Genomic DNA, 21,361 nt, shown 5'->3' on the forward strand with positions numbered 1-21,361 from the left:
TTCATAGTAAATAACATATAAAGTATTATACACAGGCTATGCAATAAATCTCGTCTGATGAATTTCCCGTTGATGCTGCCGCACTGCGCTTTGAAAAAAAAACTAGCCTAAACGCTGCAAAAATATTCAGCAATATATAACCCAGATCGTTTTGTGCATTGCACACAAAGAGTTTGATTATTTGTCAAGCTAGGACGCTGTAGGCTATACCAAGCATTTTACAGAATTGAAAACAAAAAGCAACGAAATATTACTCAATATAGAAATACATATTTATAGCCTTATACTTTCACACGAAAGAAAATTCACAGTTTTGTTTTTTAGCGCATTGATCGACGCATATAATATGCACAAGCATTTCATTTCATCCGCACCCAGCATCCGTTTGTCCTCTTTAATACTGACGTTGACCGAAGATTATTCCGGTTTAAATATGATGGGCTTGCGGAGAACAATGGTGAAATGTTCGTCCCAGAAGTCTAGCTATTATAGCTATAGGCAAAAAAGAGAGAAATTTTGAACTCGAGGGAGTAGTTAATCATATAATAACTATAGCTGGATGCGGAAGCGAGTAGACATTCGTGAGTCAGAGTAGCGCTGCTTGACGACCCATGAGAGACTGATGTGCTGACGTGATTCCGTGAAAGTAGCTGGAATTCCCGATCGCGAAAGAGGAAATTCTTTTCTTTTATTTTATTTTCCCCATTAGATTATGCGGGCGCAGAGCGTGTGGGTCGTGACTGGTAAAAGACGCACACGGATATATAAGAAGCGGTGGTCGTACATGAAATGTTATCAGTTGCTTTCTTATCTTAACAGCTAACGTACCGATTGAAAAGGGGTTTCCAATTTGTCGACATGGATCTTCGATTGCTGACATTGCTCGCTTGCTGCGCATTTATGGCTGAACTGGGAGTCCAGGGAGTAGCAGGATCCGTCTACGTTAAAGGAGGCAGCCGTTATCCGTTCCCGCGTCCTCAATATTCAAACGCTGAGGCCACAAATGCCCAGACAAATCCCAGTAGCTCTAATAAGCATCAGCAGCAGCCATTATCACGCGCTTATTACATTGAAAGCAACAGGTAATTTCTATTATTTGATAATTGTTATTTGCATTTTTTTTAATGGACAATTTCGTCGATCAAATTAAGAAATTCAATTTTCTTTTATCATTCGTTATTCAGAAGAGTTCAACGACAAATTTTGAATTCCAAAACCACGTCCATTCCATCACTGACGACACATTCAGCTGCTAATGGAAACAGCCGCAAACAGCCAAACACTCAAGCAGTATTTGAAGACCAACGCCCGATTGATTTCGACTTGAACGTTCGGCCGATGGCACATTTTATCCCTGGGCTTAAGTCGGTAAAGAACTAGCCGTCAAATCTTTTACAGCCGGTCTGCTGCTGTGTCACAAGTATCTTACATCTGACGAATGAATTCTTTTCTGTAATGAGATGTCTTATTTACAGACAAATTCCTTTCATAATAAATGAACTCTTGTACCTGGACAATAAATGTGACATATTATAACAGGCTACAATAAAAACGTTTGGCTGAATATAATTTTTTGTTATTCCCGTGCAGTCTATTCTGTTAATATGTATATAGTTTTCACCCAACCCGGACCCATGTTCGACGTCTCCATCACCACCCTCCGCTATAGTATAGTCGGTAGTGCGTTGAAAATGGACCCGGAAGTGGGCTGGAAAAAAAAAGAACTTGTTCTTGTTGGCCAATTCTCCATATCTCTGGAGTTACTCCAAGCCAAATCGACCAGGGGTGGTCGCCACCATCTCACTGATTTCGCTTAAATTAACAGGAAATATCGTCTGTATAGAGTATATTAATGGTTCCAATATTAATAGAAATTCTCCCGGTATAAATTTTTAGCTCTAACCGTGACGGATTTGGTATACGACAGATAACTGTTTTGCTTATCTAGAATATAGGTTTTCACAACTCTGACTTACTCATTCATTTGTTTAACTTATATTCTATTATCTCGGAAAATGTTAGTATGTTATCTGTTCAGGATCTTAGAGACACACATAGAATACAATGTCTGATAATCAGTCGGAAAAAGGGGGGAGATGAGAGCACTGTAAAAACGAGGGGAGGAAAATATGCGAGTAGGGTGTGGCGTGAATCACCCCCTCCACACGCTATATACAGCTGATAAGGCCGCGCTTGTTTGAGGGAGACGCAATATAGAACGAAAGGAGACGCGGAATGGAGAACGTTGCGCATGAGCTTTTGGAGAACTTTGGACTCTTAGGAAAATGGATCGGTTCCCGTTCTTATACTGCTAATGCTCATCTCTACACAGTTGTCAAGTGCCAAGGATAAGGTTTTGCTGGGTATAGGCAATATGGGCGAGGACGTCATTCGATATGCGCATGCTCCAAAATCGAGTTGGTTCAGTGGTGACAGAACGTGCAAGAACCCAGTACCCAACGCTCGTACAATTATTATACAATATCATCAGAAAATCTTTGATTCTATTATAGCGACTTGGCATTTATTTGTATGCGCTTATTGTGTGTATATTAATTTAAACACGCGTCTTATCTTGTTTCAAAAAGAATGAGTGGGCTGGAAATTCTGGGATTCGTGACTGCGTTGGTGTTGACTTTGAAAATCGTTTACAACTTGAGCCATTTTGTGTACACAACTTTCGTGGGACGGCTTCTCGGCCATGGCCTCGTCATCAGCAAGTGTGGCCCCTGGGCAGGTATATAATTCAAAATTTTGAAGAACAGGCTTTTTATAGTTGATTTATTAATGATTGAACTCTTGAAATAATTCGTTTTCCCAACAGTGGTAACGGGGGCAACAGACGGAATCGGGAAATCCTATGCTCGTTTGGTGTGTATTATTTGATTCTTGGAATTCTTATTAAAAGTTATCGATTTATTCTGATACTATATTTTCATTTCCCCCGCAAAGTTGGCGGCTGAAGGTTTGAATGTGGTGCTCATCAGCAGGACGCCGGCAAAACTTGAGAAAGTTGCCAACGAAATCAGTTAGTTCAAATGAGCACTATATTTTATTTCAAAGTCTGATTGTCAATCAATTGCGTTTGTGTGCGGATGCAGAAAGCGATTTCTCGTCGGTCGACATCAAGACAATCGCAGTGGACTTCACAGATGGAAATTCGATCTACTCAAAAATTGAAGCCGAGCTGAGTCAGCTGGAGGTCGGAATTTTGGTCAACAACGTGGGCATGGCCGTTGGCTTCGCCGAACGATTCGTTGAAATCGCTGACGAAAAAAGCCTTAATGATATCGTCAATTGCAACATCTTGTCCATGGTTTGTTTAATTATATTCATTTCAAATATGCTATTTAGTTTCCGTCACTAAATATTTTGATTTGATTATAATACAGGTCCGAATGTCCCGATTAATTTTACCTCAGATGATTGGGCGTAATCGGGGTGTCATCGTAAATATTGGATCGATTTCAGGGGCCTTCTCAACGCCTCTAGCTACAATTTATGGTGCAACTAAGGTATATAACATCAACGGGAAGACAAATTTCAGCTGATTTTATTCTGTGCTCATTTGGATCCATCATTTTATTTTTTTTAAAGGCTTTTGTCGACAAGTTTTCTCGCGACTTGTCGGCTGAAGTGAAAGATTCAGGCGTAACTGTTCAAACTGTTCATCCCGGATTTGTCGTGACTAATATGTCTAAATTGCGGAGGTCTACTTGGACAGCTCCCACTCCGGACACTTTCGCCAAAGCTGCTTTGTCCAACTTGGGCCTGGACGATCGCACCGCTGGATTTTGGTTCCATAAAATTCAAGTACAAAACAGAATGACTGCTGACATTTTCCAGCAACCACTGAATTTTTATTTTATTATTCTATTTGTTTCCACAGCTTTACTGGGGTGAAATGGTACGATTCCTGATTCCGGGTATCATGGCAACTCATACGATTAAATTCATGGAGTCGTATCGCCAAAAAGTTCTCAACAGAGCGAATAAATCAAAGTAAAAGAGTGACTCAATTTTCTTCAGAGGATAATCAAGTTTCTCGTTCATAGCTGTCACAAACAAGCATTCTACTCGTGCAACTCTGATACATACAGTTCGAAATAAAAATCTATTCAGTAGAATTACAAGAAATTTGGACTTTTATTTTAAAATTTACTTTGTGTTTACTTGGTATGGCGTAAATCCTACTAGGCGCTTATTTATTTCTTTATTTATTCTTATTTTATTTTTATTTTGTTAAAAAAACTCTCTCACAAAATATCTTACCTCTCTTTTCTCTTAGTATCTCATCTTTCTTCAAATAATTTGTTATCGTAATAGAGTTAAGGGTAGCCGGTGGTTTTTTAATTTTCAAACCGTTGCGCCAGCTAGAAACTCAATCTTTTGAATAAACACTAAAAATATTTTTTTCTAACGCATCTTAGAGGGCGAAGGGTAAAATGAGTAATTTTCCCGTGGTGGTGTTTTCTTTTTTTGTTATTTTCACGAAAAAAAATTATTTCCGTCTTGGGGATTTTTGCGAGGTTTTAATACTCGCTCAATAAGTTTATTACGTATAAAGCTCACAAAAACAATCTAAGTTTACAATTTGTTTCAGGTTGGATATTTCAAAAAATCATCAAATTATTTCGGTTCCTGTTATAGTTCCACGATTCCACATTTCACGTGTACACGGAATACGCACTGACTGTGCTCTCCACTGGTTCGCTCGCTGTCAGTAGAAATCGCCACAGATCAAAACAATGGTGGAGTATGTTATTTGCACCGCTCAAAGCTTTTGGAGTGATCCAGAAGCCAAGCTCTTAATGGACAAATTTCGAGAATATAAACTCGAAGTTGGTCCAATGAAGACATTTAAAAACAAGAAATCCATGTGGGAAAAAATATCCGCTGACATTCTATCGGAGCTAGGTTCGCTTAAGACGGGGGCACAATGTGAAAACAGGTTAGTTTCAAACTGCTGTTTTCAATTCACATCACCATCTCATTATTTTAAAAGATTTTTTTTTTTCACTTTAAAGATTCAAAACAGTCAGGAAACGAAAAGGATGGGTTGATGACCAAGAAGACAAAGATGAGACCTTGAATGTGAACGAGTAAGGTTCTTTTTTTAAAATTTATTGGTTTGATTATATGAAGCTGATTGCTATTATCACAAGATGTACCAATCACATGATTGTAAATATGAAAATATTATCACAGAGAACCAAGATGTGTGCTTCATGCATAGCCTAGCCTATTTGTGCTTTGTCGATATAACTGTGGTAAGGCAATGGTTTTGTGGCATAGACGAGTAAAACAGAATTTGTAAACCTTATTGTTTATGTAAACAGTATTGTGGATCCTTAGATAGATCCTTAGCTAAATCATAAATTTAAGGTGATTTTGTCTTATATTTTGATCATTGCAGAGACAGTTCCTTGAAGAAGAAAAACCTTCTTGATGGTGACAGAAAGACATCTGGAATTTCAGCGGTGCAACAAGACAACTCTGATACACTTCCCAAATCTCAAGAAATTCCAGAAACTGTAGAAGTAGATGTGGACGTGAGAAGAGGAGTTGGTCAAGTTAGCTACAGTAATGCAGCATGTGAATCTGATCATCATGACGAAGATGACAAAAGGGATAAAAAGCGGTTCCGCCAAACTTTGTCAACAGTGTTATTGCAAATTCATCGAGAAAAGGAAGAGGCGAGAGAGAGACGGCACCAGGAAAAAATGGAATTAATTAAAATGTTGTTAAAGTAAGTTCAATTTATTATTCTTTTTACTATCATGCTACTGCCTAGAAGTTAATTGTAAATTCTAATTACACCAATTTTCCTAGTTGTCTCCAATGTCCACTCCAAAGAATTAAAAAACAGGAGCTCTTTTAAATAATATCATTATTCAATATCCAGTCCCTTTTTATATTAGAAATCATTAATTTATTTAATAAGGTAACTTCTCAGTGACATAAAATTTAATAAGTGTTCAATGCCTTACCAAATTAAAATAACTTTTGTATTTTGTTCACCGTGAAAATTTACCCTCGTTGCTGACCTTTAAATTTTCACCGCTTTCTTGTTTTCCTATGCATAAGCAAGATATAAGAACATTGTGTGCAAGTTTTCGATTATTTCTAAGATGGTCACGCACTCAAGTGTATATAAGAGTTAATTTTCTTACGACGTATCTAAAAGGGAAAACCTGAAATATGTAGCAATGGTAGAGCGTACATAACCCAAAACTATCTTGTTATCAATTAGTACATTTAGTATAAATTTTACCAGCCGGCTGTTTGTTACATGCAGCGTTGATAAAATTTACATGATATATAAGAATGTTTGTAAAAAAATTTAAAAGTCAAAGCTCATACATTTATCAACGTGTGTTTAAAAAATGAGCATTCTGTTTCATGGATAGATTTGTAATGCTGTGTTATGTAACTATGAATAAGTCATATCGCTCCGCAAGGAGATTAATTTGAATACAGTTTATTTTTCTAGCGATAGCCATACCGTAAAGACCGTAACTGGTGTGACTGAAAGTTGACCACAATCAACTAACAGGGGAAGCAGATGCCAAAGGATGCACTGTGGACTCGTCGAGTATATAACAGGATGTAACTCGATTGGCGACAATGAGATATATGAAATTTACTGCGCGAGTATTGCGCCTCATAATAATTTAAAAACACGCTACGACGGGTAGAAATGGAAAGCAACGATTCCGTTTATTAAGACTTCTCCTTCACTCGAATGGCCAAAAGGCTCAAGTCACAAAATATCAGCAGCATCCGTCGTTTAATAACGCCGAGAGGAAATCGCATATAGCCAGCGTGAATGAGATCGTGTAGTTCATTCCCCAATCTGGCCACGTGAGCAGCAGACCCAGCAGTGCACAGCAGCCAATGTGCTGGGTATAGCGGGAGCGACATAGGCGAATGCCGGGCACAGTTAGACCGTTAGACGAAGGCTGGCTATAAAGCAAAACGCTGAAACTAGAGAGGACTCCCTAGTTCTAGAGTTACTGGAGTAAACTATAGTTGAAGCCAGCCTCCATTGTGATTCTCTCCCGTCTCCAGTGTATTGGTGGACGATTGTCTCATGTGTGTGTGCCTCATCGTCGTCTTCCCAATCCAGAGTGCAGTGCCTATTTTTCGACGACCACTTTTGCAGAGAAAACTTATTCGTCTTAGGTAATAAAACTTGGTCGTTTTACACGTATCGACACTTTGACACTAGACAGACAGCATATTGCTTTTGGTCAGTTATTATTTCCCTCGAGTTGAGATGAGTATTTTGGGTGTCCCTGTCGTGCTGCCATCTAGGAGCAGGGAATTTATTTCATGCCTGATGCAACCAGTTGAACGTGCTTGTTGCTATATTGATTATTTGATTCGGTAGCTGTTGACCGGTTTCAAAATGCGCAAATGTTTTATTTTTCTAAAACACCAAACCAAAAACATCCTCACGCTTTATCCAATATCGCATTTAATGCAAAATTTAAAAATCATTCAGTAAAACTTTGCACTCCAAAATTATCTTGCGATAAAGAAAGATCTATCGCCTGTGCTAATAGATACATGTATAAAACGTAAAGCTTTAAATTACATGAATAAATGTCCTTGATTGAAACAAAATCTAAATAACTACGTACGCAGAACTGTCGTGATGAAAAACGCCAGACTTCTCAATCCTTAATCAGTGCACTAGCAATAAGCGTGCTGTCAAGAAATTGATAGCTTTCATCCTGTTTTAGCTAGAAGAAATAAAAAGGAAATTAGTTCTACATTTACATTTCCGTCATACTCGGTCCTACTCAAACTAATCAGTTGACATTCTCGCGCATTCTCGCACATATTTTTATAGACACCGGACGCCAGACTATATTAGCTCTCACGGAAAGATCGACTTCAAAAAATTGAAATTTTATAAGTAGGCCTTTCCTTTTTTAAAAAATTTATGTTAAAGCCAAAACAACTAACACACAAAAGGGGAAATTTTTATTTATTTATTTATTTCTGCACGGAACAAGTTGCTGTGCAATCCTATCTTTTCACCGTTTCGCTTCCATTGTACTAGGCGAGGTATTCCGTCTTCCGTGTCGAGATTTCAACCCGATCTTTTGAGATGTTGTTCGGTAACACTGGACTGCTCGTTCGAATATCATGCAACCTAAAATAGCCCGGACTTGCGGAGAAAGTTGCCAGATTTCGCTTATGTTCTTTTCAGCTGTGCGCTACTTTCCTTCCCAAAGTCCAAGGCTAACTTTTCTCGTTTACAAAAGATTTTGATGCGATAGCCGATAGGTAGCATGCCCCAAAATTTGAATACAACAATCACGTCGACACACGTTACTGATTATGCTGTGCATAATTCAATTCCCCAGTCAGGGAAATGGATATTTCGAAAACAAGGGGTTGATACCTAAGAAGATAAGCGACGGAACGATCTTGTTGCATTATCAATTCAAACTTTTTAAATTGTTTATTAGGGATTCTAAACATTATTCAACATGACGAGTTATCAAGTCGTCCCGACGGTTGAGTCTCTTTCCGCCGCACCTCAACGTACACCTAGCAAAACAGAGGTAGGTTAGGTTGTGGGTGTGCAATTATTACACTTCTTTTTTTTAAATTCACTTGACAGGCGAGTGATATTGCATTATCTTTCATGTTTCATTGCCGTATAAATGTTCCCACGTCCTTCTTTTAGAGATGCCAAGTGACGAGTGGACGACCTTGATTAACTGTTTCCTTCGCTATAACCCTTCACATTAATGCATTTAGCTAAAGGAAAAAAGAAAAGTGACGTAACCTATTACCGGTAAACAGAAATGAACCCTGCAAAGGAACTTTTCACACAAACCTTTTCCACGGAAAAAGATCTAATTTTGAAATTTTCGTGCGGTACATGCCCAACTCAATCGCTCCCCTTTTATGCTGCTTCTTTTTAACAAAATTTGAACCAAAATTCGAACCTGTAAATTTACAGGTAGGTGACGAGACCCAAAAGTTGAATGCGGCCGGAGCAAGAGAAGAACTATGTTTTTCACCGTTGCCAATCCAAACCAAAGTGTATCGACGACGATGGCTGATGCTTGTTATATTTCTCTTGGTTTCCATGTCAAGTGCCTTTCAGTGGATCCAGTTTGCCATCATCAACAATCTAATTATGAAGTATGGAGGGAAACAAATGTTGATGAAGGGCTTGTTGGGCATTTCAAAGATTATTACCTATAATTTTCTTTTTTCCAGATATTACAACGTTGACTCAACAACCGTTGATTGGACTTCTCTGGTTTATATGGTTACTTACGTGCGTTACATTTACATTTCCATTCAAATTTATAGAGCATGTCCATTCAGAGTTATTTTCACAATTTGGTTTAGATTCCGCTTATTTTTCCTGGGGCCTGGATTATGGACAAAGTGGTAAGAATCATTTTATTCTTTCCTTCCGCTGAATAAATATTTTAAAAAATAAATATTAAATCTCTGTTGTGTCAGGGATTACGAATAACGCTCCTAATGGGAGCCTTCGGAACAGCTTTAGGAGCGTGGATCAAAGTTCTGGGCGTTGCTCCAGATCTTTTCTATGTGGCTCTCATTGGTCAGACGATAACGGCCATGTCGCAGGTTTGATTCTTGGAATTATTTGTTTATTTCTTAATATAGTATTTGTAAGTTATTGCCTTTATTTTATAAGTTAAATTGACTTATTTTTTACTTAACATGCTGACAGGTTTTCATTCTCGGTGTTCCACCCAATGTCGCTGCCGTCTGGTTCGGAGCGGAACAAGTTTCTTCAGCGTGTTCAATAGGTGTTTTTGGCAACCAGGTCTGTTGTAATAGACACGAGTAAAACTCTGGATTGTTGCACGACAATCCACTTTGTCTGATCACATTCACGACAGACTGAATAGCGAGTTTTAAATATTTCCAAAAACTGAACTAACCAGACTTGTCTTACATCAGTTAGGCGTGGCCCTCGGCTTTTTTCTGCCCCCTATTTTGGTAAAGGACCACGAAAATATCGATGATATTGGAGCCGATTTGAAACTCATGTTCTACATTGTGGCGGGCGTCTGCACGGCCTTATTCATTGTAGTAGTGATCGGTAAAGTCCATTATTTTTCCAAAGATATTTTCAATATCTTAACTTCAAAAAGGTATTCGATACAGGATTTCAAGCTAAACCGCCTCTTCCTCCGAATGCGGCACGCATTGCACCTCAATCGTCACAGCCGGTGACCTACTACCAGTCAGTCAAAACGATTGTCACTAACAAGAATTACATTTTGCTTTTGATTACGTACGGAATCAATGCCGGTGTCTTTTACGCTATGTCTACCCTGCTCAACCAAACTGTGCTTCGACATTTTCCGGTATTTTAAATTTATATAGGCTATACCTCACTGAATTATGTCAAGTTTAAAATGACAACATTATTGAGTATTATTTTATGTCAAAGAAATGCACGAAAAAATAATCGTTTTTTTATTTCAGGGTGAAGAAGAAAATGCGGGTCGGATTGGCTTGACGATCGTCGTCTGCGGCATGTTCGGCTCGGTAGTGTGTGGTATTATTCTTGACAAAACGCACAAATTCAGGTAAAAAAAGAAAATGCGTGATACTCTATTTTTGCAAGATATGCAGCTGACTTTTGCGTTCTGTTTTATTTAGGGAAACAACTCTTGTGGTGTATGGATTAGCAGTGGCCGGAATGGTCGCCTACACCTTTACGTTCGAACTTCAATATATCGTCATTACGTTCGTCACGGCCGGAGCTGTAGGGTAATAAGCTTTTTTTTTTAAATATTACTTATGTGTTCTAAAAGATTTCGTAACATTTGTGATAATTTGGTTAAGGTTCTTTATGACTGGATATCTGCCTGTTGGATTCGAGTTTGCAGCTGAATTGACGTACCCTGAGCCAGAAGTGACGTCGTCTGGTTTACTGAATGCCTCCGCCCAAGTATTTGGTATCGTCTTCACAATCATCGGGGGTTGGCTCTTGAGCAACTACGGCGATTTGGTCTGTAACGGAAGTTTGTCGGCAGCACTATTTTTCGGCGCTGCTCTATCGCTGTTCATCCGTTCGGATCTCAGACGCCAAAGAGCCAACCAGATGGAAGCGTTTCGAGCAAACGAAGCTATCTAAGTGTCATCAATCGACTCTCTGAGCTTCACCAGTAAGAGCTTTGCCTGTCTCCAAGAGATGCCACATTTGCCTCACGCAATTTCGAACAAGTTGATTTGCTTATTGTTATAGATATGTAGTTAGGTAAACTTTGTGTCACTGTATTATCTGCCATTTCAAAATGTTGCTTCCTTCAATGTGATTGGCTGCTGCACAAAGTTTGCGGCTATACCGTGAATCCGTTACGACGATTTCAATGGGGGAAAAAAAAGTAAAGTGATTGATAGTTATAGACTGTATGTATACTTATATATATAGCTTATAGCCTCTCTCTTTCGGTTCCGGTCTAAAAGAGTTTACATTTCTGTGTTATTACTAATGTAGTAAAATTGCTGTCTTCCGTACAATGCAGGGAATGGAAAGCAAAGTTCAAACCCAAGTTAGCTTCATTACAGAGTATTATGCATTCGATTCTTTATGAGCCTTTGACGTTAAAGTTGTTTTCACTTTTCACCACGACCCATTTTAAACTGACCAAATCATTTGGTTTGGATGATGTGACAGTTAACAATTATTGCGCCAAATAAAATCTAATGCCACCACGTTCACGTTTTTTTTTTCACCAATAAAAAAGAAGGGTGTGAAACCCCTCCCCCGAAAAAAAAGGTGGGATCCCCATCAACTACTATCACTTTGCTATTGTGGGCTTGCCACAACATCAAATTTTATTATTTAAAAAAAAATACTTAGCTTATTTCCCAAAAGGGGTTTGGGGAGTGAATTTTATCACTGATATGAACAAAGAACAAAGTTCATGAAATAAATTACCTCTTACTATGAGTACGAGGTTATAAATTATAAATTATAAATCTTGACAACAATAAATAATTTGTTTATTTATCGGCAATTCGCAATTCGATTTGGCGCTTCGAACTTGGTCTACGTTACCACGACTTGGCAACGCTTTTTTCTAAACAGCTGACGAAAAAGCATGGGCGGAAGTATGTTGGAAAAAGGGGACGACATTAATCGAAGCAACATTTTTCAACGGGTAATTTGCGATTGTTAGAGGTAAAATTCCATCACTATGATTATTATCTAACATTCTCAAGTTACATGATGCTTGATTTCCCTTGCAGATATAAATGGTGGCATTTTAAACTCTGTATTATGGTACGAAGTTTTTGAATGAGAAGACATTGATCTTACGAAGTTATCAAAATGTTGATGTTCTGTCCCACGTGTGGAAATCTTTTGGGTGTTGAAGAAGGACCCAAGTGTTTCCGATTCTCTTGCCGTACTTGCCCTTACGTATTCAACATTAATCGAAAAGTTAGCAGCAAATCATTCCCCAAACTTAAGGAAGTGGATGATGTATTAGGAGGAGTTGCTGCCTGGGAGAATGTGGATTCCACTGAAGCAACTTGTCCCAAGTGTGACCATTCAAGAGCTTACTTTTTGCAGATGCAGACACGATCTGCAGATGAGCCTATGACCACCTTTTACAAGTGCTGCAACCACGAGTGCTCCAACCTGTGGCGTGATTAGACACAACCTGCCTTCAAACCCCCACTTTCTTTTTTTCATGTTAAACTCAACTCATTATCGCCTTTAAAATTGTCAAATGATCAACCCAGTCATCCTCCTTGGGCCCAAGAACTCCGCAGCCATCCTAAAAAATGCAGTGGAGCTTCTGAAATCGGGCAGTGTGATTGCTCTTCCAACAGACACTTTATATGGGATCGCTTGTCTGTCCCAAAGTTCAGAAGCTTTGAAAAAACTTTATCAAATCAAATCGCGAGACAAGAATAAACCGGTTGCTATTTGCGTGTCGCAAGTTAGCGAAATCGCCAAGTGGGGACACGTTACAGTAGATGAACGTCTACTGCACGACCTTTTACCTGGACCCGTCACCCTTGTGTTCGAAAGAAGTCCTGCCTTGAATCCTGAACTCAACCCCGGAACTAAACTTGTTGGCATTCGAATTCCGGACTCTTGGTTCATTCGTCAACTGGCAAATAGCTGTGCTGAACCTTTAGCGTTGACTAGCGCCAACATCAGCGGATCTCAGAGTACTCTATCGGTGGAAGAATTTCTAGGGATTTGGGAGCATCTCGGGGCTGTCTTCAACGGTGGCCCTATTCCAGACGGCTCTACCGCTCGACTAGGATCTACTGTTGTCGACTTGTCGTCACCTGGCACCTATCGCATCATTCGTCCTGGCTGTGCTCAAACAATTACAGTGGAAAAGCTGAAGAAATACGGATTGGTTGAAGCTAGTGAACCAGCGTCTGAAAACGTTTAGCCCCCTCTTCTTGTCTTTAGTGCTTATGTGAGTGTTGATTCTGTGTATTGAAAAATGTGGAAACGCCAGAAGACCAGAGATGACATGAATTACGACGCGCTGATCAAGACGGCACTGACGGGCCACTTGGGTGAAGCTGTGCGAGAGGTGCAACGTCAGCAGCAGCAGCAACAACAACAGTCAACAGCGGTCGTCGAAGGGAATAGTGAATCGGCTCATACGCTGTGCTGTGTCTTGGAAGCTCTGTTCGTTCACCGCCTACGTGATTCATTCATCGACAAGGTTTCCAGCGTCTTCTCTGGTGATGTGATTCGACAACCGTCGCCCAACTTTTGGCCTTTCTTGCTCGGGTTCTCTCATCGACATTCGGTTGACTACTTGTCAGATTCTTGCCCGTGGTTGAGGTCTGACATTGGCCGATGTCGCGGATGGATTAGGCTCGTCCTCAACGATGGAATGCTCACCAGCTACCTTGGTACGTTCACTTTAACAACAATCATTTTATTTTGAATAAGGAGATACTTACAATTTGTTTATTTCTATCAATCTTCTGTGGTTCCCAAATAGAGCTGCTAGCTGGGGAGCGTCGACTTCTCAATGACTTCTACGATCGTCAAGCGTACCTCCGTGATCCTGAGCATCTTGATATAGCTAGAAAGCTGTTGAGCGGCATAGAAATGCTTCAATTTCGTTTGGTAAATTACTCGTAAACATGTCCACATTCCATAATCTAGAGAAATAATTTCAACTCAGAAGTTTTGGTTCAGAAAATGAGAAGCAATACATTTTTTGGTTTTATTTCCTGATCATGACTGAGTATCTTTATTTCTATCATCAGGCCGTCAATAGTAGCATGTTAAACAACTGGAGCACGACCCCTCTGCTTCTGGCTGGGCTCTGGTCACCGCCTACCCCACTGGTCCAAGAGGCTGTCGTACAGGGGGTCGATGCGGCCTTGTGTTTCACCGATGAAGACGAGACGTTACAGCCCATCAAGCAAGCCAGCAAGTTAACAACGAGCTTGGCGTCAACCAATGTACCGAAGCTCGATGAAGATATGGCTTTTCGTTTGATAATTGAATCAGATAGAAATATACCTAGCGGTATGCTAGCCCCATTGGGATCTCCGTCTGTAGCAATACCACCCGCCTTAGTCCCTCCCGTAGAAGAAGTTCGTCTCTCACAATCCCATTCATCGTCCCGTGTCGATGATTTGCCGGAGGAAGTTGATTCGCAAATTGTTCTCGTCACCCGCCTACGGATGAAAAATAGTCGGTCTACAAGCCCAGCCGTGCTGGAAGAAGCTAAAGTGAACGTACCTGTCGCTCCAAGTCTCCCAAGCACTCCGCCACAATCGTTGTCGGAAGAACTTGCGGCTGCCGAGGCTTTGACTGATGCTGTGGGTGACGAACAAGAAGAGACCGAAGAAGAAGCTTCGACTTTTGAAGATTTGTTAGAAAATTACTCCAACTTTAACATTGGCAGCAACGCCTTGACCAAATCGCCGAATTATTCGCCAACTGAATCGACTACAAGAGATAGTTCTCCTGAAGAGAAATTCGAGATCGTTTCTGGTAAATTCATTCAAATCACCCAATATGAGAGTTGGAAATTTATTTGTGATTTTATTTGATTTCGATTCCAGACGAAAAAAATCCGCAATCGCCGTTTGCATCCATGCTGTTGACGTTGAATCAGGAATGCAGTCTTGTCAAACAAAATTATCGCTGCGCCGGATGTTCCAGCCCGATTGGCCTAATCTACGGCCCTGCTCGAGTTTGTAATTTCAGCGGCGGTTTGTATTGTTCGGACTGTCATACCGACGCTGACGAAGTTATCATTCCGGCTCGGGTTTTCCTCAACGGCGATTATTCAAAGCGCAAAGTCTGCCGTGCCGTTCGGCAGTTTTTCCAAGACATTGAAGTTGATCCGGCATTGGATGCGATCCAGTTTGATCGCAACATCTACTCTTACCAGCGGGAATTTGCCGCCTTACTCGACGTTCGAACGCAGCTACAACATCTGTCTGCCTTCCTTCTGACTTGCCGCACGCCGGAGAACGCTGGAGAAGAGTTCCGCAAACGTACTTATGGCAAAGAGTATTTGTATATCCAGCAGCACGTCTACAGTCTAGTGGATTTGCCTTTGATACAATCCGGACAGCTTCATCAGCAATTGACCAAATTATTTCAATACGGCAAACTACACGTCAGCGGATGCGGCCTCTGCTCGATGAAAGGTATTTACATTCATTTCCTTTTTGTTTATTTTCTCTTGTATGTTTACATTCTTTTATTTTATTTCAAGGTTTCTTGTGTGAGGCGTGTCGTTCGGATGCGGTCATATTCCCTTTTGACTTGGATTCGACGTTTAGGTGCCCGATTTGTGGTGCCGTGTTCCATTCGGAATGTATGGATCGCTTCAAACCGTGTCCGAGATGCGAGCGGTGGAAAAGTCGAGAGAAGAATCAAGTCGAGAACACAGAACAGTCAGACCAGGAAATTTAAAAATGGCAGATCTAAAATCTCGAAATTGGTGTGTGTTCATAGATGTCGTAACTCTTTGTGAATTCTTTGTTTTCTAACTGCCAAAAATTCATTACAGCTAGTATAGTAGAATTGGGAAATTTTTCACGTGTCGCCCTGAGCATTTCTTTTGCAGTGCAACTTGTTTTTCGAAATAGGTTTGAATCGTGACGAGTACACTGGTGATCCTCTATGTAGATATTGCAGAGTACAATACAATTCATTCGTTTGGAATTCTTTGTTCCCTCTCATCTTTATTGCTTTTCTTATTTTGTTAAAAGTACATATTTATCTGAAATTGAGATGTACACAGCAGACGGGAAATCTGATCTCGACCTCAAGAGATGGGCGTGGCAATTTTCGGACGAGCTAGAAAAGTTTGAAATATTTTTAACGACATTGAAATGAAATACGCGAGGGTGGCGTGGAAACTCACTTTGACATCCTCCCTGATAAATTGTTATATCGTCGATGGCAAATCCGCCGTTGGAAGCCCGGCCTTCGTAAACTAGTCTCACTTCCTGACCAGAGAGGTTTGTACCGTCGCTTTCCAGCTCCACTTGGCTATTATTAGAAGCAAATTATATACGCCTATGTATTTTTAAAAAATATTTTTTAGATGCTCTGCACTGACCCAAAGTTCCAATCGGGACGAATTGCTTCGAGTTGAACGACACGCAACATCCATATTTCTAAAAATACGTTTACAAATATTTCATCGAAAAATTCTTTCAACATGATGCTGAATGAATATAATATCTTTCATTGATAACATGGAAGCCCTACCCTTTTCGGAGCTGGTGACACTGTCCATCATCAGAACTCTCAACTGAGTCGTATCTCCGGCACCGAAAGCCGCGAACCAAAAAGTCAGGCAGAGGCGTGGCCTTCCAATTCCTCCGGAAGTCATGTTGGGCCCCACTAGACGGATCACCTCTTGCCGGTTCTGTTGACTGAACACGTCAAAGTAAACATATCCACCTGAAAATAGGACAACTATACAATTTGTTCATTTCTTCCACAGAAATTGACAATTTAAAAATAATGTCGTTACTTGGAGCGCCAAATGTATGGTCAGGCAGGTTAGCTGGGCGGCGGGCAGCCGTAGCTAAACGCCAATCAGTGTCTGGACGTACGCTGGTCCCGTTGCCGACACTTCGCCAGCTGCATGTGTCGCGATCAAAATTGCATTCAGTTGCCATGGGCATCGCTTGGTTCGGATAGGCTGAATAATATAAACGAAAGAATGAATAAAATATGAATTTAAAAAAAAAAACTTACATTCATGGAGAGAATAAAATAATTTGAAAATATTACTAGAACAACTTCCCTCGTAGAAACTAATGTCGTCAATGGAAATGGATCCAGTGCCTCGACTCGAACCCCAAAGTCCTTCGATGACCACCTTGGTCAACAACATTTTAATCAAATAGTTTTGTAAATGATATAGATTCGTACAGGAATAAACTCACTCGGTAATTGACGGACTGTTGGATTAGCGCTCGCCCCATTTTCCACGAACTACCTTGATGATTTTGAAGCCGCCAAATGACGACCATCTGGCCCATTACAGGAAGACCGGAAAACTTATCTTCTGTCCGGGTGTAAATGCGTAAGGAACCCAAACTCGGACCGGCAGGATCGATGATTGGCTCGTTCATGAAATACCTAACAACACAATTAAAATCCCTTTCAGTTAATTCGATAAAGAAAAAATAAAGTTACAATCAAAATTAAGTCACACACCAAAAAGTAAGGCATCGCATATCCAATTTTCCGGCAGTGACGTTGAACGGACGAGAATACAACCAAGCCCGATCACTGGGACGTTGAACTGGACTACGCGTCGGACTCATCACGTAACCTGCGATATTATTTCACGAAATGATTTCTTTCTTCAGTGAACACTGGCTGACTGTTGACTCGGGTTATAATAACGTATACCTTTTCCTGTGTATGTCGTGTGGTCTTTGACGAGCAGCTGCCGGCTATTTTCGGCCGGATGACGAATCCAATCGATATCATCTACGTTTTCCCGCGTTCCAGCATTCGTCCATCCGCACTCGTCAATTTCAAAGTTGCAATCGCTTTGTTGCGTGGGAGCAGCCGCCGCTTGCGGCGCACTTGGACACGGTCCAGGATTGAAAGAAACATCATCGATGGCGATATCACCCAAATGATTTCGGCCAGTCGTTGCTTCGAAAATAATCTTTTACAGGGATAAAACAAAATTATTATTATTTTTATTATTTGATAAAAGAAACCCTTTGGTGGAAAACGAGTCCATAATCTTAATTTGACTAGCTCTAATAATTTAATGTAATCCGTGGGCCTTTTCTCTAAGGAAATGTAAATACTAACGCGGAAAATTGAATTCGACGAAATGCTGATCTGACCCTGATGCCAATTGTTGCTCGATTCGCCAGTCAGCGACCACAGTTCACGGCTAGAAATCTCTGAGCCGGGTAATCCGAACGACTGAATCACTTTGAGCGTGCCAATACCGTTACCGAACAAATGTGTCCAAAACCGGAGGCAAAGTGGTTGATCCGGATCTGCGATGCATATAATGGCACATTTAATGGTGACGATCTATCATTTTGAATAAAATTTCAGATGAATCGGTTAGTCATGCAATTCACCTGTGGAGTCCATCTGTGGTGATAACAGTCTGGCTCGATCACCTGGTCGTCGAGGATAGCCGGAATCAATGTAGGCGTAGCCGCGGGAATAGTGCCCAGTAATAGGCCCCGTTACTCCGCTTAAACTTCCTCTTCCCTATACAGCACAAAACCCATTTTTAATTGAAATTTAGATAACATTTAAAAGGGTTCTTACGAGATTCCAGTCAAAGTCGTCTTCCTGATCGTTGCTCCATCCGCAGAATCCTCCGTCAAAGTTACAATGGCCTAGACAAGGGTCCACCATAAGCGTATCCGGATTCTCGTTGAGGGCTTTCTCATTTTCGCTTTCCTTCCAGGTTCCGAGATCGACATTGTCCAGCCCAAAATGGCCACGCAAGCGTCGCGTATTCTGAGCCGATTGGTCAACGACCGCTTCGAACGCCAACTGATGAATACAAACCGGACGTTGGCGATTTCATTTGGATGATGAGTCGAGTGCGTGATTGTATAATAAATACTTGTTTTGTTTTGCGATGTTATTTTACCTGGTGGGGTTGACCGTGACTGTAGAGGACGGAAGCCGTTAGCCATTTGTCGCCTGTGTCGCTCCTTCCCTCCCACAGCGTTTCCCGTCGCGGGACCAACAGGACCGTGTCATTCGCCATCTGATGGACCATTTGACTTTGTTGCAACACCAAGCGAAGTCTATCCGCACTCGGGCCGTCCATCGCATACCTGAGGGTGTACGTTTCAGATATTTCTTTAAATGACATTTCGGTGACGGTCGACGAATCTACTCTACTCGTCAGTGTGAAAACTCACTGGAACACAACACATCGCCCTTCCGGCAAAGTGGCGTTGATCATTATGCTGGGCAACTTCAAAGTTTCGGCCGTTCCTCTCGAAGTTTCCATCAACAAGTATCCGCCTATATACAGTATCATCCAGTCAAAATGTATTCATTTGTTAAAATTTGATTTAGATAGTTGAACTTGAATTGGATAACATTTGCAAATTACCGTCTTGGTCTCCCGAGGCATCGGTGGCTGGACCGCCTCGGAAATACGACAGACGGCCGGACGACAGCTGCCAAGTTGGGGCACGCGATTCAATTGATTCAACAGACTCGAGATCGGTCATGTTCCAGTGGCAGACAGTCAACTCGCGACCGCGACCGAACGAGCATTGGCCTAATATAACGCAACAAAAGTGAATTTCAACAGATTTGATCGCAATTATTTTTTGAATGATTTAGCTTACTCGGTGTCATGGAAGATGACGTTTGCCTAACGACTCGATCCTGAATCAAAATTTTCAAAAAAATAAATTTCAAACAATCAAACCAAAACCAAAACAATCGAAATTATCTCGTGATCAGCGACAATTTCTAAAAATTCCGGAAGTAATAACAAAAAGTCACGCTTGAACACAAACACAACCGGTAGTTAGTCAGCATTTTATATGGTTTTACGATAAACTAACGTAGCATATCTGAGACGACATAATCAAATTGTATACATTAAAAAAAAAGGGAGAGGAGGGGGAAGCGGGAGCCTGGATGCCGTGTCAATTGTATAACAATCACGAGAACTCTCAGGCCTTATTGTTGTCACAAAGAGCGCGACCAAATCAGTCTACTAGAGCCACACAGGATCTGGAGCGGAAACGATGAGAGTGGACTTTGTCCGTTTCCCGTATCTAGTTATACTATACTCCACAGCGTAAATATGTCGTTATTAATTAATCCGATGACAATCCTGGGCGTGAGTATATACTACAGTTTTCTAGCCTCCACTATATACTGCTTTGACAGCGTGAACAAGACCAGCAACTCCGCCCAGGTAGAGAAAAGCCATTTTTCTAAACCAAAAAGAAAGAAACAAATCCCGAGTTCGAGATAAGCAGCTACTGCATATAAACAAACTATCGAGTCATTGTGATATTACGTAAGCCCTAAGTTGTGTTGGGGTTACTTGCATCCTGACATGCAAAGCGGCGGCTACCATCATCGGAGCGTGCTTCCCTTGTTTTTGAATGGTTTTAATCCGATTACGAAAATAGCAAAAATGAAAAAAAAGGCCGTTGAATGGGCGTGAGTCGTTTCGGCCAACTTGAAAAGAAACGGGACCAACGATCCAAAAAGAACACGAACACAAAGTATAAACTTAAGATTTCAGAATCCCTTTCGCTCAACTGTTATCGTTTATTGCTATATTGGTGGTACTTACCGCAGAGGGAAAAGAAGGAAACGCATCTGCCGGACGGATGGCAGACGAAAAGACGCCATCACCGTCTCCGCCACATTTGTGCACGGTAACCAGAGCCAAGATGACCAGTACGACGACACATTTCTTCAGCATTGTCACTATAATTCTGTAATAAATCCGGATAAAAGAGATCACATTTCAAATACTTATTTCCTTATTAAAAAATAGCGTGATTGATCATTCGAAAGAAATTTTTAAAAAAGACACTATAGTGGACGAAAAAATAAGATCAATAAAATTGTCAAATTTTTACACTAGTGAGGAGTGGATGATGAAAAAGTAGTGAAAGCCAGGCACACGATTTCAGGTAGTTATAGCTAAAATAAAAAAAATTCTAATTTCTCTTGTCACATTGCTCCGCCTTTATTTCCTTTCATAAACTACGGGAGCGTATAGTATATAGTCACGACTCCACCTCCACATCGGCTTTTTCGTTATATGACATTTTAATTGAAGCAACATTTTTCGTTCAAGCAAAAAAAAAATAAATAAATAAATAAAATAGTGAT

At 40.7% G+C, this 21,361-nt stretch overlaps 7 protein-coding genes across 14 annotated transcripts; 6 read left to right on the forward strand and 1 right to left on the reverse strand.

The window, feature by feature from the left end:
* Positions 1-783: 783 nt before the first annotated feature.
* On the forward strand, positions 784-1,564 carry LOC124189692. Its single transcript, XM_046582124.1, has 2 exons — positions 784-1,082; positions 1,185-1,564. The coding sequence occupies exons 1-2, from the start codon at positions 859-861 to the stop codon at positions 1,378-1,380; spliced, it is 420 nt and encodes a 139-aa protein (XP_046438080.1). The 5' UTR covers positions 784-858; the 3' UTR covers positions 1,381-1,564.
* An 815-nt stretch (positions 1,565-2,379) lies between these two features.
* LOC124189691 (very-long-chain 3-oxoacyl-CoA reductase-like) lies at positions 2,380-4,127 on the forward strand. The gene is made up of 7 exons (XM_046582123.1): positions 2,380-2,737; positions 2,825-2,871; positions 2,953-3,028; positions 3,102-3,316; positions 3,393-3,515; positions 3,598-3,813; positions 3,890-4,127. The coding sequence occupies exons 1-7, from the start codon at positions 2,590-2,592 to the stop codon at positions 4,004-4,006; spliced, it is 942 nt and encodes a 313-aa protein (XP_046438079.1). The 5' UTR covers positions 2,380-2,589; the 3' UTR covers positions 4,007-4,127.
* A 554-nt stretch (positions 4,128-4,681) lies between these two features.
* Positions 4,682-11,733, forward strand: LOC124189690 (feline leukemia virus subgroup C receptor-related protein 2-like). 8 transcript variants are annotated; one of them, XM_046582116.1, is made up of 15 exons: positions 4,682-4,951; positions 5,028-5,102; positions 5,417-7,185; positions 7,859-7,924; positions 8,484-8,579; positions 8,984-9,168; positions 9,247-9,307; positions 9,382-9,423; positions 9,499-9,627; positions 9,734-9,829; positions 9,967-10,108; positions 10,174-10,376; positions 10,498-10,601; positions 10,675-10,785; positions 10,861-11,733. In XM_046582116.1, exons 5-15 carry the CDS (start codon positions 8,505-8,507, stop codon positions 11,150-11,152), a joined length of 1,440 nt encoding a protein of 479 aa, XP_046438072.1. In that variant the 5' UTR covers positions 4,682-4,951; positions 5,028-5,102; positions 5,417-7,185; positions 7,859-7,924; positions 8,484-8,504; the 3' UTR covers positions 11,153-11,733. The 8 variants fall into 8 exon arrangements, with proteins under 8 accessions (XP_046438072.1, XP_046438073.1, XP_046438070.1 ...); XM_046582117.1 differs by lacking the exon at positions 7,859-7,924 and having other exon boundaries at positions 5,417-5,749; positions 5,833-7,185; XM_046582114.1 differs by lacking the exon at positions 7,859-7,924 and having other exon boundaries at positions 5,417-5,749; positions 6,481-7,185.
* Positions 11,734-12,106: 373 nt separating this feature from the next.
* On the forward strand, positions 12,107-16,195 carry LOC124189736 (pleckstrin homology domain-containing family M member 1-like). Its single transcript, XM_046582192.1, has 6 exons — positions 12,107-12,202; positions 12,271-13,911; positions 14,004-14,131; positions 14,275-15,010; positions 15,082-15,675; positions 15,744-16,195. The coding sequence occupies exons 2-6, from the start codon at positions 13,491-13,493 to the stop codon at positions 15,941-15,943; spliced, it is 2,079 nt and encodes a 692-aa protein (XP_046438148.1). The 5' UTR covers positions 12,107-12,202; positions 12,271-13,490; the 3' UTR covers positions 15,944-16,195.
* LOC124190340 (DNA-directed RNA polymerase III subunit RPC10-like) lies at positions 12,353-12,679 on the forward strand. The gene has a single exon (XM_046582963.1). It carries the CDS (start codon positions 12,353-12,355, stop codon positions 12,677-12,679), a length of 327 nt encoding a protein of 108 aa, XP_046438919.1.
* On the forward strand, positions 12,756-13,436 carry LOC124190341 (yrdC domain-containing protein, mitochondrial-like). Its single transcript, XM_046582964.1, has one exon. It carries the CDS (start codon positions 12,756-12,758, stop codon positions 13,434-13,436), a length of 681 nt encoding a protein of 226 aa, XP_046438920.1.
* Positions 16,181-21,251, reverse strand: LOC124189735 (MAM and LDL-receptor class A domain-containing protein 1-like). Its single transcript, XM_046582190.1, has 18 exons — positions 21,106-21,251; positions 20,814-20,958; positions 19,846-19,885; positions 19,605-19,775; positions 19,408-19,513; positions 19,131-19,320; positions 18,800-19,030; positions 18,604-18,739; positions 18,323-18,516; positions 17,906-18,170; positions 17,708-17,825; positions 17,434-17,629; positions 17,279-17,366; positions 17,016-17,186; positions 16,748-16,942; positions 16,596-16,653; positions 16,398-16,525; positions 16,181-16,330 (listed from the first exon to the last, which is right to left on the reverse strand). The coding sequence occupies exons 2-18, from the start codon at positions 20,943-20,945 to the stop codon at positions 16,299-16,301; spliced, it is 2,451 nt and encodes an 816-aa protein (XP_046438146.1). The 5' UTR covers positions 20,946-20,958; positions 21,106-21,251; the 3' UTR covers positions 16,181-16,298.
* Positions 21,252-21,361: the final 110 nt, after the last annotated feature.

Source organism: Daphnia pulex, chromosome 3, assembly GCF_021134715.1.
Source record: "Daphnia pulex isolate KAP4 chromosome 3, ASM2113471v1".
Classification (NCBI taxonomy): Eukaryota; Metazoa; Arthropoda; class Branchiopoda; order Diplostraca; family Daphniidae; genus Daphnia; species Daphnia pulex.

Excerpts from the sequence above, each read along its gene's own strand:
- LOC124189692 (XM_046582124.1), top strand. The coding sequence starts at position 859 with ATGGATCTTCGATTGCTGACATTGCTCGCTTGCTGCGCATTTATGGCT. Across the intron at positions 1,083-1,184 it reads TATTACATTGAAAGCAACAG|AAGAGTTCAACGACAAATTT; the intron begins GTAATTTCTATT and ends TTCGTTATTCAG.
- LOC124189691 (XM_046582123.1), top strand. The coding sequence starts at position 2,590 with ATGAGTGGGCTGGAAATTCTGGGATTCGTGACTGCGTTGGTGTTGACT. Across the intron at positions 3,317-3,392 it reads ATTGCAACATCTTGTCCATG|GTCCGAATGTCCCGATTAAT; the intron begins GTTTGTTTAATT and ends ATTATAATACAG. Across the intron at positions 3,516-3,597 it reads CAATTTATGGTGCAACTAAG|GCTTTTGTCGACAAGTTTTC; the intron begins GTATATAACATC and ends TTTTTTTTAAAG.
- LOC124189690 (XM_046582122.1), top strand. The coding sequence starts at position 8,903 with ATGCCCAACTCAATCGCTCCCCTTTTATGCTGCTTCTTTTTAACAAAA. Across the intron at positions 9,628-9,733 it reads CGATAACGGCCATGTCGCAG|GTTTTCATTCTCGGTGTTCC; the intron begins GTTTGATTCTTG and ends ACATGCTGACAG. Across the intron at positions 9,830-9,966 it reads TAGGTGTTTTTGGCAACCAG|TTAGGCGTGGCCCTCGGCTT; the intron begins GTCTGTTGTAAT and ends GTCTTACATCAG.
- LOC124190340 (XM_046582963.1), top strand. The coding sequence starts at position 12,353 with ATGTTGATGTTCTGTCCCACGTGTGGAAATCTTTTGGGTGTTGAAGAA.
- LOC124190341 (XM_046582964.1), top strand. The coding sequence starts at position 12,756 with ATGATCAACCCAGTCATCCTCCTTGGGCCCAAGAACTCCGCAGCCATC.
- LOC124189736 (XM_046582192.1), top strand. The coding sequence starts at position 13,491 with ATGTGGAAACGCCAGAAGACCAGAGATGACATGAATTACGACGCGCTG. Across the intron at positions 13,912-14,003 it reads AATGCTCACCAGCTACCTTG|AGCTGCTAGCTGGGGAGCGT; the intron begins GTACGTTCACTT and ends GTTCCCAAATAG. Across the intron at positions 15,676-15,743 it reads CGGCCTCTGCTCGATGAAAG|GTTTCTTGTGTGAGGCGTGT; the intron begins GTATTTACATTC and ends TTTTATTTCAAG.
- LOC124189735 (XM_046582190.1), bottom strand. The coding sequence starts at position 20,945 with ATGCTGAAGAAATGTGTCGTCGTACTGGTCATCTTGGCTCTGGTTACC. Across the intron at positions 16,526-16,595 it reads CGTCCCGATTGGAACTTTGG|CCAAGTGGAGCTGGAAAGCG; the intron begins GTCAGTGCAGAG and ends TTCTAATAATAG. Across the intron at positions 16,331-16,397 it reads TTATCAGGGAGGATGTCAAA|CTCGTCCGAAAATTGCCACG; the intron begins GTGAGTTTCCAC and ends AAACTTTTCTAG.